Source organism: Heterodontus francisci, chromosome 2 (assembly GCF_036365525.1).
Source record: "Heterodontus francisci isolate sHetFra1 chromosome 2, sHetFra1.hap1, whole genome shotgun sequence".
NCBI lineage: Eukaryota > Metazoa > Chordata > Chondrichthyes > Heterodontiformes > Heterodontidae > Heterodontus > Heterodontus francisci.
In genome coordinates this window covers 188,096,886-188,113,828 of record NC_090372.1, presented here as the reverse complement: position 1 = coordinate 188,113,828, position 16,943 = coordinate 188,096,886, and the positions used below count along the sequence as shown (strand labels likewise).

The window sequence follows — 16,943 nt, the reverse complement described above, 5'->3', positions numbered from 1 at the left end:
AGAGGGTTCCTCTCACGAGTGTAGTGAGAGTCATGACCAGAGCACCATGGGTGGCTCAGCTGTGCAGGGAGGGAGAAGAAAAGAGGGGAGAGCAATAGTGGTAGGGGATTCTATAGTTAGGGGAACAGACAGGCATTTCTGTGGTCGCAGACGTGATTCCAGGTCGGTATGTTGCCTCCCTGGTACATGGATATCACCGAGCAGCGACGGAGCATTCTGGAGGGCGAGGGTGCACAGCAAGAGGTTGTGGTCTACATTGGTATTAACGATATCGGTATAAAAAAGTATGAGGTCCTGTAGGCTGAGTTTAGGGAAATAGGAAAGAGATTAGCAAGCAGGACCTCAAAGGTAGTAATTTCCAGATTACTCCCAAGGCCATGTGCTAGTGAGTATAGAAATAGGAGAATACATCAGATGAATGCATGGCTGGAGAGATGGTGTAGGAGGGAGGGCATCAGAGTTCTGGGGCATTGGGGCTGGTTCTAGGGAAGGTGGGACCTGGACAATCCAGACGGTCTACACCTGAACAGGACCGGGATGAATATGGGATTAGGGATGGGTAATAAATGCTGGCCTAGCCAGCGACGCCCACATCCCATGAAATGAATAATCAAAAAAAACTTACAGGAAGGTTTGCTAGTGCTGTTGGGGATAGTTAACAGATAGATAACAGAAACTTGGCTTAAAGAGGGGCACAAATGGCAGCTCAACATCCCTGGATATAGAATTTTCAGGCAGGATAGAGAGAAGGATAAAAAAGGAGGGGGTGTAGCATTATTGGTGAAAGAATCAATTACAGCTGTGATTACAGCTAAATGAATCATCAAATGAGGCCACATGGGTTGAGCTCAGAAATAAAAAAGGGGCAGCCACACTACTAGGAATGTACTATAGACCCCCAAATAGTGAGCGGGAGATAGAGAACAAATATGTAGGCAAATTTCTGAGTGCAAAAGCAATAGGGCAATAATCGTTGGGGATTTCGACGACCCTATTATCAACTGGGATACAAACAGTGTGAAGGGCACAGAGGACACAACATTCTTGAACTGCATTCAAGAGAACCTTTTTAGGCAGCATGTAACAAGCCCAACGAAAGGGGGCAGAATTCTAGATTTAGTCTTAGGAAATGAAGCTGGGCAAGTGGATGGATGCAATAGCAGTGGGTGACCATTTTGTAGATAGTGACCACAATACAATTAAATTTAGCATTTATTTATTTAGAGATACGGCACTGAAAAAGGCCCTTCGGCCCATCAAGTCATTCATCTGATGTATTCTCCTATTTCTATACTCACTATCACATGGCCTTGGGAGTAATCTGGAAATTACTACCTTTGAGGTCCTGCTTGCTAATCTCTTTCCTAATTCCCTAAACTCAGCCTACAGGACCTCATTATTATGGAAAAAGACAAAGATAGACCAGGAGTAAAAGTTCTAAATTGGGGGAAGACAAATGTTGAGAGATGACCTGGCGAAAGTGGACTGGATATAGCTACTTTAAGGAAAATCAGTGGCAAACCAATGGGAGGCATTAAAAAGGGAATTAGCTCGTTATCTGCAATGGAAGAATGTGCAGGGTTATGGGGAGAAGGCGGGGGAATGATACTCGGTGAATTGCTGATTCGGAGAGCTGGTGCAGACACAATGGGCTGAATAGCCTCCTTCTGTGCTGTAACAATTCTGTGATTCTGAGATTTTTGGGATTATCTGCCTAGAAATAGCTAGTTCATCAAGCCCAAACAATCAGTGCATATGAATAAATGGCTTCCTGAAATCTTTCATTTGAGGAGCAACTGCAGTTAACTTTTCAAAAGATGAAGCTATTATTTCTGCTATGAGAACAATTTTCTCCTGTGCTCCTCTTCAATTCAAATCTAAACTTTGTTACAATAACCTTGTGGTCCTCAACACACCAACTGCAGTAATGCCTGTCAGTAATATGTGCTTTGACATGAAAAAGCAAGTTGAAATGTTAAGGGTATTCCTGGGTAAGTTATCTACTTGTTGAGTTAAATGAGTTATCACATTTCATTTTTATTTGCTGGTTTTGTTGGTACTGAAAGCTCGTTCACGGTGATGCTCATGTCTGATTTCATTTTATTACCATAGGTATGAATGCAGCTGTCCGTGCTGTTGTGCGTATGGGAATTTATGTTGGAAGCAACGTCTATTTCATCCATGAGGTTTGTTTATGCTTTTTAAAATTTCTTTGTGTCGTTTCTTTTGAGTTATTAAAAACACAGAATGAGGCAATATGTGATGACTTCACGTTTTAAAATTCTAATCATACGATTCTTCATTTTTTTAATAAACAGTTACTGTCATAAAATGGTTAAGACAGATATCAAAAAGGTCAGGATTTTACAGAGCTCCTGATGTCGGGCATTGTGGTGGGGAGGGCGGAGGGGTGGTGGGAAGATCGTTCCGGTAGCGGCCCGCCACGGAGCCCAGCACCGGGAGAGCCGGGCCTGATCCTTCTGTTGGCGGCGAGGCTCTGTTGTGGCTCCCCTGCTGCTGGGCGACAGGACCTGGCTTACCATATTGAGATGAGCACAATGCATAAATTTAAATAAACTTATCAGTGATCCTACAGTCAGGCCGTGATCTTCGGAGTGGCGGCTGGCGCTCCTGCACCTTCGCTTTCCTGTCTGGGAAAAGCAGGCACCGCAGTGGTCAGGAAGAGGGAGAACGTGGGATTTTTAGTGCAAAGGGGTGGGGAACAGGGTCAAACTCTTGTAATTAGTGGAAGGGATGGTGGGAAGGAGTGACCTGTGAACTTTGTATAGTTTGTGGGGGGGGATCGAAGGTCATATCTGTAAGGTAAGTGTTTTGGGGGGGAAGGGCAGATACTTAATTTTATCGTTGTGTGGGAAAGGGATGTTAAGAGTTTTGGTGGGAACAGTGTGGGGGGGGGGGGCGGGGTTCACCTTAAAATTTTAAATTAGGCAGCAGGGCTAGCTGCCCTTTAAAAATGGCACCAGTGCCTGGGCACAGGCAGCTGATGTCATTGCCGGCATCGGAAAGTCCGCCCCCCCCCCCACGTGATTGGGCGGGTGGGGTGGGGGGCAGGCCGACTGGGGTATTCAAATGAGCTGCTGAGCAGGAGATTGCAGCGGCATAGCTGCGGGCGGCCCGCACATACATGCTGCCATTTTTTCACTCGCCACCACTCCCAGCAACGGGTGCTTAAAATCCAGCCACAGTGTCTGAAACTGTCAGTCTTCCTGCAACACAATGGCCCAAACTTGGTGTTAAGATTAGTGGTGAGGTTACTGGTGCAGAAACATTCTTATCGAGTAAATCGTAAAGCAACATCTGGAGTCTGCACATGCACAGTTAAATGAGGAAGTCTGAAAGTTGCTGTCTGATTAGCCCTGGTCCTCCTGTGTTACATCGCTACCTTACTGGTATGCTTGGCATTAAAATCCATGTATGTTTAAAGCAGAGCTTGACAGATTTCTAAATACAAATGACATAAGGGGATGTGAGGATAGTGTGGGGAAAAAGGCATTGAAGTGGATGATCAGACATGATCATATTGAATAGGCTCGATGGGCTGAATGGCCTACTCCTATGTTCCTATGTATGGCCATGCAGCTATAGTGCCTGCGAAACAAGACAGAAAAAGTTAGGGCTGGTGCATTCAGGTGTAAGTGAATTTTTAACAGTGTGGTAAATCTTAATTACTGCCAAGAAACCTCTCTGGCACTGAAAATTAAATTTTATAGGTACGGAGTATCATAACTTCAGAATGTAATTATTGTTGGAGATTTTAAAAGCAGTTAAACTTATTTTTGCTTTATCCTTATCTGACTCTTAATCACATCTTATTTTCCCTCAAATTATTTTGCTTTCTGTACATGATTATACAATGAATTTCATATTCTTATTTACACTTCATGGGCTGAATTTTAAAAGCCCGCCACCGAAATAGGCAGCGGGTGAAAAAGTGGCAGCCCACACACACGGAGCCGCACGTCGTGAAGCCGCCGTGATTCTAAACCCAGCGGCTCATTAGCATGGCCGGGTCAGCCACCCACCCCTGCCCCACCCCCCACACCCAGATGATGTGGAGGGGGCGGGCGAGCTGTCCCTGGCAAAAGCATCCACTGCTACTGCGCAGGTGCCGACGCTATTTTTTAAAGGGCTGAGAACCCTAGATGACAAGTGAAATTTTTAAAGGGCCAGTTATTTTACAGTGAATAAAAATGAATAGGAAAGTCTTTCCATGCTCTCTCCCAACCCCCCAATGGCATTACACAACATTCCTGCCCTCCCCCCGGCCCGCAACACCTACCATGTTCAGAACCCATCCCGCATGGAGAAAATTACCTCCTTCCCCCTCCCCACTGGTGTCGCGCCTCGATTTCTTGGACAGGGATTCAGGAGGCAACGGGACCTTCGTTAATTCAGGTAAGATAATTTATTTAAATATGTAAATCATGGTCCCATCGTCAAGTGGCGGGAGGCGGGCCACTACGAGGCCTCTCCACCTCTGTTGAGATCGGGCTGGGCCCTGTCGGGGTTGGTGGCTGGCATCGTCCGTAGCAATCTATATGCCTCCCCCCCCGCCACCGTTTCCGGCAGCGGGGACCCCATAAAATCCAGCCCCATTGTTCAGACTCTGCTTGTCTGAAGATTCTTCAATCTGGTTGAAGAGCCGCGCTGTTGGTTGCCCTTGCTTACACTTGCTGTAGATCTGCTGTAGAGGGTGTTGTGCTGGATCAGGCACCTGACAACACAGTGGCGCAGTGGTCAGCACTGCAGCCTCACAGCTCCAGCCACCCGGGTTCAATTCTGGGTACTGCCTGTTTGGAGTTTGCAAGTTTTCCCTGTGTCTGCGTGGGTTTCCTCCGGGTGCTCCGGTTTCCTCCCACAACCAAAAAACTTGCAGGTTGATAGGTAATTTGGCCATTCTAAATTGCCACTAGTATAGGTAGGTGGTAGGGGAATATAGGGACAGATGAGGATGTGGTAGGAATATGGGATTAGTGTAGGATTAGTATAAAAGGGTGTTTAATGGTCGGCACAGACTCGGTGGGCCGAAGAGCCTGTTTCAGTGCTGTATCTCTAAATCTAAATCTAAAAAAAAAATCTAAAACATTGATGCTCAAAAGGCCACAAAAAGTCTGGACAACTTTCAGCGTAGTGAACGTCGAACACCATTCCTTTGCTGCTGACTGCAAAATTTGGGCCATTTTATACATATGGACATTTTTTAAAAGAACTCTCCAAGAGTTTGTACTTTATTAGTTTTTAAATTGAGAAATCATGGTGAGGTTGAAGAGAGTAGAAGATGACGAGTTGGATCAAGTATATGATGTGAAAAAGGAGAACACAGCAGATGGAAACCCAAAACGTGAATATTTTGGTCACCGCATTATTAAGCTTTGAACAGAATGTAATGCTTTTCTTTCCTATTTTCCTTCCCTTCCCGCTTCTGAAGGTGCTGACATACTGTGGAATATGTTGCTGCAAGCACTCAGTTCTGTCTTATTTGATCAAACAACTTTTCACATGGGAGACTTTGTGTTGATGGGCTGTTTGATGATGGAAGCTATAACGGCCAAGTTCGCTCCTCTCCACAAAATTTGTTTTATTCATTCTTGGGATTTGGGCGTCGCTGGCTAGGCCAGCATTTATTGCCACACAATGTATACTTTCTAACATGGTGTCAGGTGAGGGAAACTTAACTAACTCCTTCTCCCCTTTTCTGCTCACCCACCTCAGAATTCAGAATCACAGAATAATACAGTGCAGAAGAGGCCCTTCGGCCCAACGAATCTGTATTAAAACACCTGACCTGTCTACCTAATCCCATTTGCCAGCACTTGGCCCATAACCTTGAATGTTATGACGTGCCAAGTGCTCATCCAGGTACTTTTTAAAGGATGTGAGGCAACTTGCATTTATCACCCTCCCAGGCAGGGCATTCCAGACCATCTGGGTAAAAAAGTTCTTCCTCAAGACCCCCTTAAACCTCCCGCCCCTCACCTTAAATTTGTGACCCCTCGTAACTGACCCTCGTCTACCCATTCTACCAGCCTGTCTATGTACTCTTGAAGCCTATTACTATAATCCTCACTGTTCAGTACACTCCAAGTTTTGTGTCATCTGTAAATTTTGAAATGTGGCCTGTACCCTCATGTCCAAGACATTAATGCACACCAAAAACAACAGTGGTCCCAACACTTTGGTACATCAGTGCGTACATAGAATTACATAAAATGTACAGCATAGAAACAGGCCGTTTGGCCCAACCAGTCCATGCTCATTTCTATGTTCCACTTGAGCTACTCCCATCCTTCCTCATCTAATTCTAACAGCAGAATACTCAATTCCCATCTCCCTCATGTGCTTATCTAGCTTTTCCTACATGCATCTATAATATTCACCTCTCTTACTGCTTATGGTAGTAAGTATGACATTCTCAACACTCTGGGTAAAGAAGTTACTTCTGAATTCCCCATTTGATTTTTTGGTGACTATATTATATTGACCGCCACTAGTTTTGCTCTTTGCCACAAATGGAAACACTTTCTTTGTGTTTACTCTTATCAAAACCTCTCCTAATTTTAAAGATGTTATTAGGTCACCCCTCAGCCTTCTCTTCTCAAGAAAAAAAGACACTAGCCTTTCATCCTTTCCTGATAGGTATAACCTCGCAGTTCCGGTATCATCTTTGTAAATCTTTTTTTCACCTTCTCCTGTGCCTCTATATCCTTTTTATAATATGGCAACCAGAACTATGCACAATACTCCAAGTGTGGTCTAACCATGGTTTAATGCGTTAGCATGACTTCTCTATTTCTCAATTCTGTCCCTCTAGAAATAAATCCTAGTGCATTATTTCCTTTTGTTATAGCCTTATAGACCTGCATTGTAACTTCTAGTAATTTGCCAATTGTACTCCTGGATCCCTTTACTCTTTCACCCCCTCTAGATTCTAATTTTCCAAGTAATATGCAACCACCTTACTTACCAAATAATTCTCTCACTTTTCAATGTTGTAATTCATTTGCCAATTATACATCCATTCTACAAGTTTATTAGTGTTTTATAACTTATTGCAGTCCTCAGTGTAAGTTCTCTTCCAATTTGATATCATCTACAAACTTAGAAATTTTATTTTTGATTCCAAAGTTGAAATCGTTAAATTGTGAACAAGTGGTCCCAAAGCTGATCCTCACTTCCCACCTTCTGCCACTCTAAATAGCTACCCTTCCTCCTACTCTCCACTTTCTACCTTTATAGCCAGCTAGTTATCTGCTACTTGCCCCCTCCTCTGACCGTATTCCTTAATCTATTTTTATGTGGCACCTTATCAAAGACCTTTTAGAAATCTAGATAAATTGTATCTACTGCATTTCCCTTGTGTATGCTCTGTTACCTCTTCAACTAATTCAATGAGGTTGGTCAAGCAAGATTTTCCCTTTTAAAATCTGTGCTGACTATTCATTATTTTGGTTTCTGGATATTTTTCTATCTTCTGTTTTGGTAGGGATTCCATTATTTTTCATTCTATCAATGCTAAGCTGATAGGTTTATAGTTCTCTGGACATGTTCTATCTTCCTTATTAACCATAGGTATAACATTAGCTATATGCGCCGATCCTCTGATATTACACGTTTTTCTAATGAATTATTAAGTATGTTGTATTAAGTATGTCCTCAGTACCTTGCTGTCCGGCAGCGAGGCCTGGACAACGTACGTCAGCCAAGAGCGACGTCTCAATTCATTCCATCTTCGCTGCCTCCGGAGAATCCTTGGCATCAGGTGGCAGGACCATATCTCCAACACAGAAGTCCTCGAGGCGGCCAACATCCCCAGCTTATACACACTACTGAGTCAGTGGCGCTTGAGATGGCTTGGCCATGTGAGCCGCATGGAAGATGGCAGGATCCCCAAGGACACATTGTACAGCGAGCTCGTCACTGGTACCAGACCCACCGGCCGTCCATGGCTCCGCTTTAAAGACGTCTGCAAACGCAACATGAAGTCCTGTGACATTGATCACAAGTCGTGGGAATCAGTTGCCAGTGATCGCTAGAGCTGGCGGGCAACCATAAAGGCGGGGTTAAAGCGTGGCGAGTCGAAGAGACTTAGCATTTGGCAGGAAAAAAGACTGAAGCGCAAGGAGAGAGCCAACTGTGTAACAACCCAGACAACCAATTTTATCTGCAGCACCTGTGGAAGAGTCTGTCACTCTAGAATTGGCCTTTATAGCCACTCCAGGCACTGCTGCACAAATCACTGACCACCTCCAGGCGCTTACCCATTGTCTTTCGAGACAAGGAGGCCAAAGAATAGCGCCTCTGCTATCTTTTCCTTTTAAAATGTGCAGATGCAATCCGTCCGGACCAGAGATTTTATCCTCTTTGAGTTTGATTCGTTTATTTAATACCTCTCCTCCTTTATTTTAAATGCAGTTATGCCATTTATAATCACATTTTCCAATATCATGTCCACCTGATGCGCCTTCCTGATAAATACTGGAGCAAAATAATTGTTTAATGTTTCTGTCATTTCGCTATCGCTGCCTGTAATTTTATGCCTCCTTTCCGTCTGGAAAACAACCATTCGCCGCAACTCTATTTTGTATCCGTGCTGCTACTCTTTTTATCCCATGGGCTTTAATTTAATTAAACAAGACCTTCACCACAGATTGCAGTGGTTCAAGAAGGTCAGGCGTTCATTATTGTCAATTCCACAGGACTTTGATTAGATCTTGGCAGAAGAAGTATGTACAGTTCTGGATACCCACATTATGGGCAAAATTAGTCTGTATGAATCCCTCTTAGATTTAATCTCCTCCTTAGGCTATATGTTCTCATTGGTTCAAGTTATTGAAACAGCACCTGCTACAGTTTGAAGGTCATGCAGACTCAAGGAGACTGCAATGAATCTGTCAGTGTACTGATTGATGTGAAGATCTGAGGCTGCTATAGTCTTTCTGGCATAATATTTGTCCTAAAAGTTCTTTGGATTTTTGAGTTTTGAATCTTGGAGAGTTCAGGTTCAGTACTTTCTGGAAACTATTTTAATTATTATTCTGAATCAGATATGCACAAATAAGGTCCAATTTTATGAAAATTACAGATTTCTATAGCTGTGCATCTGATACACAAATCTTTTTCCTTTAGTTGTTCCAATGATAGCTGTGACTACTCCTCTTTATTAATGATTTGCCAAACAGTGGAAACGATGCATCACTATTTGCTCTTAGATTCTATCCGTAACTTTTTTTCTGTTTCCGTGAAGTAAGTTTCTTTACACAGCTCTTGTAGTAATGAATCTTCAAGATACCCTATTCATGCTCTAATATCTCTCCTATATTGTGGGTATCCTGAACTGCATATACTGCTCCTGCCAATGTGTAATCAAAGTCTTGTGGAAATTTAGTAGCTATAACAAAAATGAAGCTCTGAGAATATGGCGGTGGACCGCCTTGAACTACTGTTATCCATGTGGTAAACGTCTTGTTAATCTTTGTACCAATTTGGTACAGCTGAGTAACTTGCTTAGGCTACTTTAGCAGGCAGTTGAGTGAAATCCACGTTGGTGTGGATTTGGCTAGACTGACGAAGGATGCCAGATTTCATTCCCTCATAGGAGATAACGAACCATTTAGGTTTGCTATCATGGTCACTTTTACGGATACCAGCTTTTTATTTTTAGATTTATTTTTTAAAACTTAATTCAAATTCTTGAACTACCACAGAGAGATTTGAATTTGAATCCTTTGGATTACTAGTCCATTAGCATTACTACTATGCTACTGCACCCTAATAGATTCTGAAATGATTCTGGGGCTTTTGCCTTCACTACTGTATTTGGCAGGGAAGTGCATGCTATGTGTTGATGATTCTGTGTGAAGAAGAACTTTCTGATATTCATCCTAAGTTAACTATTAACTAGTTTGAACCTTTGGCCTCTTGTCTTTTTCTCTTGCAATTCAATTTAATTTTTCAGGTTTATCTTCTCTATATAGTTTATAATTTGTGTACCTCTCAGTTGCTTTCTTTTGAGGCTAAAAAGCCCAAGTTTCTACAGCCTCACTTCATAACTCAGACTTCCAAGATTAGGGCTTACAGCCCTTTGAATCCTCTCTGTATTGTTTGCAACACTTGAATATCTCCCTTATATTTTCAAGCAGAATTAAACACTGATTTAGGGTTTGGTCTGGCCAAAGCAACTAGACAGTTTGGTCACAGCTTCTTCTGATTTGTATTCTACTGTTATATAGTTCAACATTCTAGTGGCTTTGCATTGATTGGACATGTTGTTGCATTGAATCTGCCAGGACTCCTCAATATCTCTTTCAGCTACTTCCCTAGCTATTTAAGCAGCATTCATAGTGTACACAATACCCAATTTTCCTTCCTATGTCTAGTACTTTGCACTTATATATTTTGTCTAATTCCTGTTTGTCTGAGTTTTGATTTTACTTTCTCCTGTAGTTTGGTATCATTTTTTTGACCAATGTACATTGGCTTTCTGAATTCAACCTCCAATTTGTACAGGAAGAGAAGAACATATGAAAATAACACAAGAAATAGGAGCAGGAGTAGATAGACCATTTGGCTCCCGAGCTGCCTTTGCCATTCAGTACGATCGTGGCTGATCTTCTATCCCCACTCTACTTTCCTGCCTGCTCTCCAATTCCCTTGATTCCCTGAGAGATCGGAACACGCCGGAAAACCCTGAATCTTTCCGAAGTTCAGAAACTGCTGTTCCCACTCTGAGCTCCTTTCAGCTGTGAAACTGACTTGCGATTTAAACAAAAACTGACCAACCACAAAGCTGTTTTGCTTAGCACTCCCGCACCCTGCAACTGTTGGGAGTGGTGGGGGAGGGGGGGGGGGCAAGAGAGACGGAAGAGGGGGGGAGTGAGAGAGAGGGGGGAACACAGAGAGGGGGGGGGGAACACAGAGAGAGGGGGAACAAACAGAGAGAGAGAGAGGGGTGAACAGAGAGAGAGAGTAGTGGGGAACAGAGAGAGGCAGAGAGAGAGAGAGAGAGAGGGGGGGGAACAGAGAGAGAGAGAGACGAGGGCAGAGAGAGAGGATAAGAGAGAGAGGAGGTTGGACAACCCTGTTCTTGAGCCAGCAACTCCTGTCTTCTTTGCAATGCTGGGTTCCCCAAGTCCTGGGAAACTTGGACAGCAGCAGTTAAATTTAAATCCCAATTGCACTGTGAGAGCCTGAATTAATTAATATGTTAAGCATCCCATCTTTCCAACTTCACTGGGACACCATAAACCTGCCACTGTAAAAATGGCAGCAGATGCATACAGAGTTGTTGGGGCTGTTTCCATTTATAACCAACCCCAGCCCTCTCTTTGTTGTAGGGGGTTAATATTGAAGCCCATGGTTTTTGGTGTAAATTAGAAACAGTAGTGGCCCCAACACACAGTGGGTCAGGTAGATTCCTGCAAGTTCAGTTTTAATCTCAACTGATACACTGGCGTGGGAAAACAGTTACACTTTTTTGAGGGGGTGGGGTGGTAGAGAGAGCAGGGAGGAAGTAAAGACAAAGCAAAAAAGTACTGCGATAAGCCTGTTGAAAGTTGAGCCTGAAATATTGTTTGCACACTGAGTCCAGCTGTGGAAACTAAGTAGTATACCATTACTATTGTATTTAGCTGCTACCCGAAAGCAGTTTAATCAATTAACTTTATATCTTCAGCATGAAAAGACTCTAGTGAAAAGCGGAAAGCGAATACTGTGTTTTCTCTTCATACTTCATTTCTCTGTACCTACCAAAGCTGTTTGCCAGTTATGTCTTTAAGGGATAAATTGAATGTTTTTTTTTTGGTTCCTGTGTTTAAGCTAAATTTTGCTGGTTTTGTTTCAGAAATGTTTCAAACCCTCAAGCTATTCCTTGTCCAATTCAAAATTAATTTCAGAGTAATTTTGGGTTTGAAAAACTGCTTCCAAATATAACCTCAGAATGCTTGCTTACAGTTCAAATGTAAATTGTTTAGATTTGCATCTTTTCTGATAAAGTGGGCCTCTAGTTCACAGATCAGAAGTATATTTGTACTTGTCAGGCTGCAAGATGTGATGCTGATCGGCTTTGTACTTTGGAGCTTCTCAAATGAATCCAGAGACTGCTGGAGGCCTGAAATGACTTGAATAACTTTGACCACTTATTCATCATCACAGCATGATTGCAGTGGCTGATACTTTTGGTATGAAGTGAATTTAAAAAAAAACATTGTTTTTGTTCTCCATTTTGTTTTCTCGACCTTTTGTGTAGGTAACATGGTGGTGAATCTTGAACACCAGTGTATAGAGCATGGAGAGATGCAGCATAGGCTCATTCTTAGTTTTCGCTGATACTGCAATTAGCAGAGAAAGAGAACAGGTTGCTCCCAATGCTGAAGGGAGAATCATTGCCAGACTTCTGCCATGCTTTGTAACCAAATGATTCTATGCACCAGTGGTGAAGGCCTGGGAGGAGGTGATTTTTTAGACAACAGGAGGGCATAGAGAGAAGAGATGACAGCAACGCATTACAAACATATTATAAATTCTTATCTGATTTCTTATCTGTGACTGTGGGTCCCACTTCTAAAGTTTGGAAACCCAGATTATTGTCATCCGGCAGAGTAGCAGCAAGCAGGCTGAAGGATAGATAAATAGCGTGAATAAAGACATCAAATGAAAGCTGATTTAAAATGCAGCAGCTGTAGTTCCTGTGATTGCAAGTTGCAAATAACATTCACCGCAAAGGTTATGCATGTTTTGGCATTATAAAAACTGATCCAGAATGCTTTCCATGTGATGTTGGAAACTGCCTGGATTAATTAAATTGCAACCATGTCTTTATTTTTCATTCTCTTACAGGGTTACCAGGGGATGGTGGATGGTGGGAAAAATATTGTTGAAGCAAAGTGGGAAGATGTCTCCAGTATCCTACAAGTGGTAAGTGAATATAGTGCAATGTTTTGAGATAGAAGATAGAGCTCCTTTTATGGAATTTATGACTGACTGGGAGGGTGTCCAAAGCTTTCATCAAATAGAAGTATGTAAAAACGCATTCTGAGTTACATAAGAAAAATGAGTGCTTGGACAGCATTCAAAAACTAAAGGCTGAGCTGTTATTTCATTACCACTAAATACTTTGTGTACTGGTACCATTGATTTCATTAAATCTGGCAATTACAGCTGATGCAGGATGCTTTATAGTTTTTCAATTAGCAGTATTTCAGTGTCATCAGGACTCTAGGTTTGCCAATTGCTGATTGTTGCTGTCTAGACATTGATGCTATTTGGAGTAAAGGCCGGCTCGGGTCTGCAAACAAAATCCGACCAAAACCCGACAGAACCATATCCAACCCGAGTCCGACCCGGCCCGAGTCCTTCCATTTTTTCCTGCGCCCAACCCGAGCATCAGTTAACCTACCTTCCGTTTTTCACTCTGTTGCTGATCTGCACAAGCTTAAAATAACTGTAACAAAACTACCTTTCTAGTCCAAAATTATACATTAACATTGGAGCCACTTACCTGAGGTTGTGATAGAGCGTGTCCAACCTGACCTTGACCCAGCCCCGACCCGACCCGAGCCTGAATGCTGGACCCAGAAATGCACCCGACCTGATCCGAACCCGACACATGTCGTCGGGTCCCATCGTGTTTGGGTCAGGTCGCAGGCCTTTAATTTGGAGGGGCTAATCATACTAATGCATTTATTAAGAATTATATGGATTCTTACTGAGAAAATTCAGTATATACTACATAGCAGAAAATGCAAGCTAATTAGAGATGGCTGGAGTCACACCATATTGAAGTATACCATATAGGATCAATTTGAAAGGAATACTGTTGTTTGTTTCTTTGTATAAAGAAAACAATACAACAGTTGGTCAGCATCCGAAAGAGAAGTAAAACAGGTTTTGGGTGTGACCCTTCATTAAAACTCATGGTTCCCATCTGTGAAGGCGGAGTGATAGATTTCTTTCCATTTCAGTGTTCCCATGAAAATTGAGCTGGAGTGAACCTTAATTCTAGAATTGAACAATTGGTGTGGAACTGCCTCTCATCATAGAATTGTACAATGACACTGTACAGAAAGAGGCTATTCAGTCCATCATGCCTGTGCCGGCTCCTTGGTAGAGCGATCCAATTCATCCCAGTCCCTTGCTTTTTCCACATAGCCCTGGATATTTTTTCCCTTCCAAGTATTTATCCAATTCCCTTTTGAATGTTACTATTGAATCTGCTTCCTCCATCCTTTCAGGCAGTGCATTCCAGATCACAAGAAATTATTTTGCCGTTCACCTTAAATCTGTGTCCTCTGGTTAACAACCCTACTGCCAATGGAAACAGAGTAAACAAGGAGAAACTATCAAAGCCATTTATGATTTTGAATACCTCGATCAAATCTTCTCTTAACCCTCTCTGCTCGAAGGAGAACAGCCACAGCTTCTCCAGCCTCTCCATATAACTGAAGTTTCTCATCCCAGGTACTATTCTAGTAAATCACTTCTGCACCCTCTGCAAAGCCTGATCATCCTTCCTAAAGTGTGGTGCCCAGAATTGAACACACTAGTCCAGCTGAGGCCTAGCCAGTGTCATAAAGTTTGGCATAACTTCCTTGCTTTTGTACTTCATTTTTCCATTAATAAAGCCAAGGATCCCATTTCTTTTAACAACCTTGTCAACTTGTCCCATCACCTTCAAAGATTTGTGTGCATTCACCCCCAGGTCTCTGTGTTGCCTAATGAATTGTACCGTTTAGTTCATATCGTCTTTCCTCTGCCCATTTTACCAGTCTATGGCCTCCTGAAGGCTGTTACGATTCTCCTTATTGTTTATTTATTTGAGTTTCATTTCATCTGCAAACTTTGAAATTATGCTTTGTACACCAAAGTCTAGGTCATTAAGAACCTAAGAAACAGGAACAGGAGTAGGCCATTTGGCCCCTTGAGACTGCTATGCCATTTAATAAGCTCATGGCTGATCTGATTGTGGTCTTAACTCCACTTTCCTGCCTGCCCCCCATAACCCTTGACTCCCTTGCAGATCAAAATTCTACCCATCTCAGCCTTGAATATATTCATGACCCAGCCTCCACTACTTGCTGGCGGAGAATTCCAAACACTAACGACCCTCTGAGAGAAGAAATTTCTCCTCATCTGTCTTAAATGGAAGATCCTTTAATTTGAAGCTATGGCCCCAGTTCTAGATTCCTCCACAAGGGGAAGCATTCTCTCAGTATCTACCCTGTCATGCCCCCTCAGAATCTTATATGTTTCAATAAGATCACCTCTCAATCTTCTATTTGCCTTCCGAATTACTTGTAGCTGCATGACGAGTTTTTGTGATTCATGTACAAGGACTCCTGGGTCCCGCTGTACCTCAGCATTCTGCAGTCTCTCGCCACTTAAATAATATTCTGCTTTTCTATTCTTCCTGCCAAATTGGGCAACCTCACATTTTCCCGCATTATACTCCTTCTGCCAAATTTTCCCCCCACTCACTTCACCTATATATATATCCCTTTGCAGACTCTTTCTATCCTCCTCACAACTTGCTTTCCTACCTGTCTTGATATTTTCAGCAAATTTGGCTACAATACAGTCAGTCCCTTCATCCAAGTAACTAATCTAGATTGTAAATAGTTGAGGCCCCAGCACTGATCCCTTTGGCACTCCACTAATTACAGTTTGTTTACCTGAAAATGACCCATTAATCCTGACTCTGTTTCCTGTTAGTTACCCAGTCCTCTATCCATGCTAATATATCACCCCCCAACACCATGAGCTCTTCTCTGATGTAGTAACCTTTTATGTGGCACCTTATCAAATGCCTTTTGGAAATCCAAATACACGACATCTACAGGTTTCCCATTATCCACCCCTGCTTGTTAAATTCTCAAAAGGACTCTATAAATTTGACAAACACAATTTCCCTTTCATAAAACCATGTTGACTCTGCTTGATTGTATTGTGATTTTCTATATGTCCTGCTACTACCTCTTTAGTAATAGATTCTATCATTTTCTCAATGATAGACATTAGGCTAACTGACCTACAGTTTCCTGCTTTCTGTCTCTCTCATTTCTTGAACAGAGGTGTTACATTTGTGGTTTTTCAATCTGCTGGAACTTTTCCAAAATCTAGGGAATTTTGGAAGATTACAAACAATGCATCCACTATCTCTGCAGCCACTTCCTTTAAGAAGATACAAAAATACCCCAGAAATACTAAGGAACCAAGGGAATAGTGAAAATGAGGAACTGAAGATGATTGATGAGGGAAGGGCGGTGGATGTTGTCTATATGGACTTTAGTAAAGCCTTTGACAAGGTCCCGCATGGCAGACTGGTGCAAAAGGTGAAGTCACACTGGATCAGAGGTGATCTGGCAAGATGGATACAGAACTGGCTCGGTCATAGAAGACAGAGGGTAACAGTGGATGGGTGTTTTTCTGAATGGAGGGATGTGACTAGTGGTGTTCCGCAGGGATCAGTGCTGGGACCTTTGCTGTTTGTAGTATATATAAATGATTTGGAGGAAAATGTAGCTGGTCTGATTAGTAAGTTTGCAGACAACACAAAGGTTTGTGGAGTTGCGGATAATGATGAGGATTGTCAGAGGATACAGCAGGATATAGATCGGTTGGAGACTTGGGCGGAGAAATGGCAGATGGAGTTTAATCCAGACAAATGTGAGGTAATGCATTTTGGAAGGTCTAATGCAGTTGGGAGGTATACAGTAAATGGCAGAACCCTTAGGAGTATTGACAGGCAGAGAGATCTGAGCGTACAGGTCCACAGGTCACTGAAAGTGGCAACGCAGGTGGATAAGGTAGTCAAGAAGGCATACGGCATGCTTGCCTTCATCGGTCGGGGCATAGAGTATAAAAATTGGCAAGTCATGTTGCACCTGTACAGAACTTTACTTGGGCCACACTTAGAATATTGTGTGCAA

At 42.6% G+C, this 16,943-nt stretch overlaps 1 protein-coding gene across 2 annotated transcripts in view; it reads left to right on the top strand.

Annotated features, from left to right (window-relative positions):
- LOC137349379 (ATP-dependent 6-phosphofructokinase, platelet type-like) overlaps positions 1 to 16,943 on the top strand; it is a 154,488-nt gene that overhangs the window by 25,349 nt on the left and 112,196 nt on the right. For both annotated transcript variants that reach the window (XM_068014901.1, XM_068014890.1), the window contains exons 2-3: positions 2,113 to 2,186; positions 12,856 to 12,933. In XM_068014901.1, the coding sequence (XP_067871002.1) occupies positions 2,113 to 2,186; positions 12,856 to 12,933 (152 nt within the window). The remainder of the gene's footprint in view (positions 1 to 2,112; positions 2,187 to 12,855; positions 12,934 to 16,943) is intronic.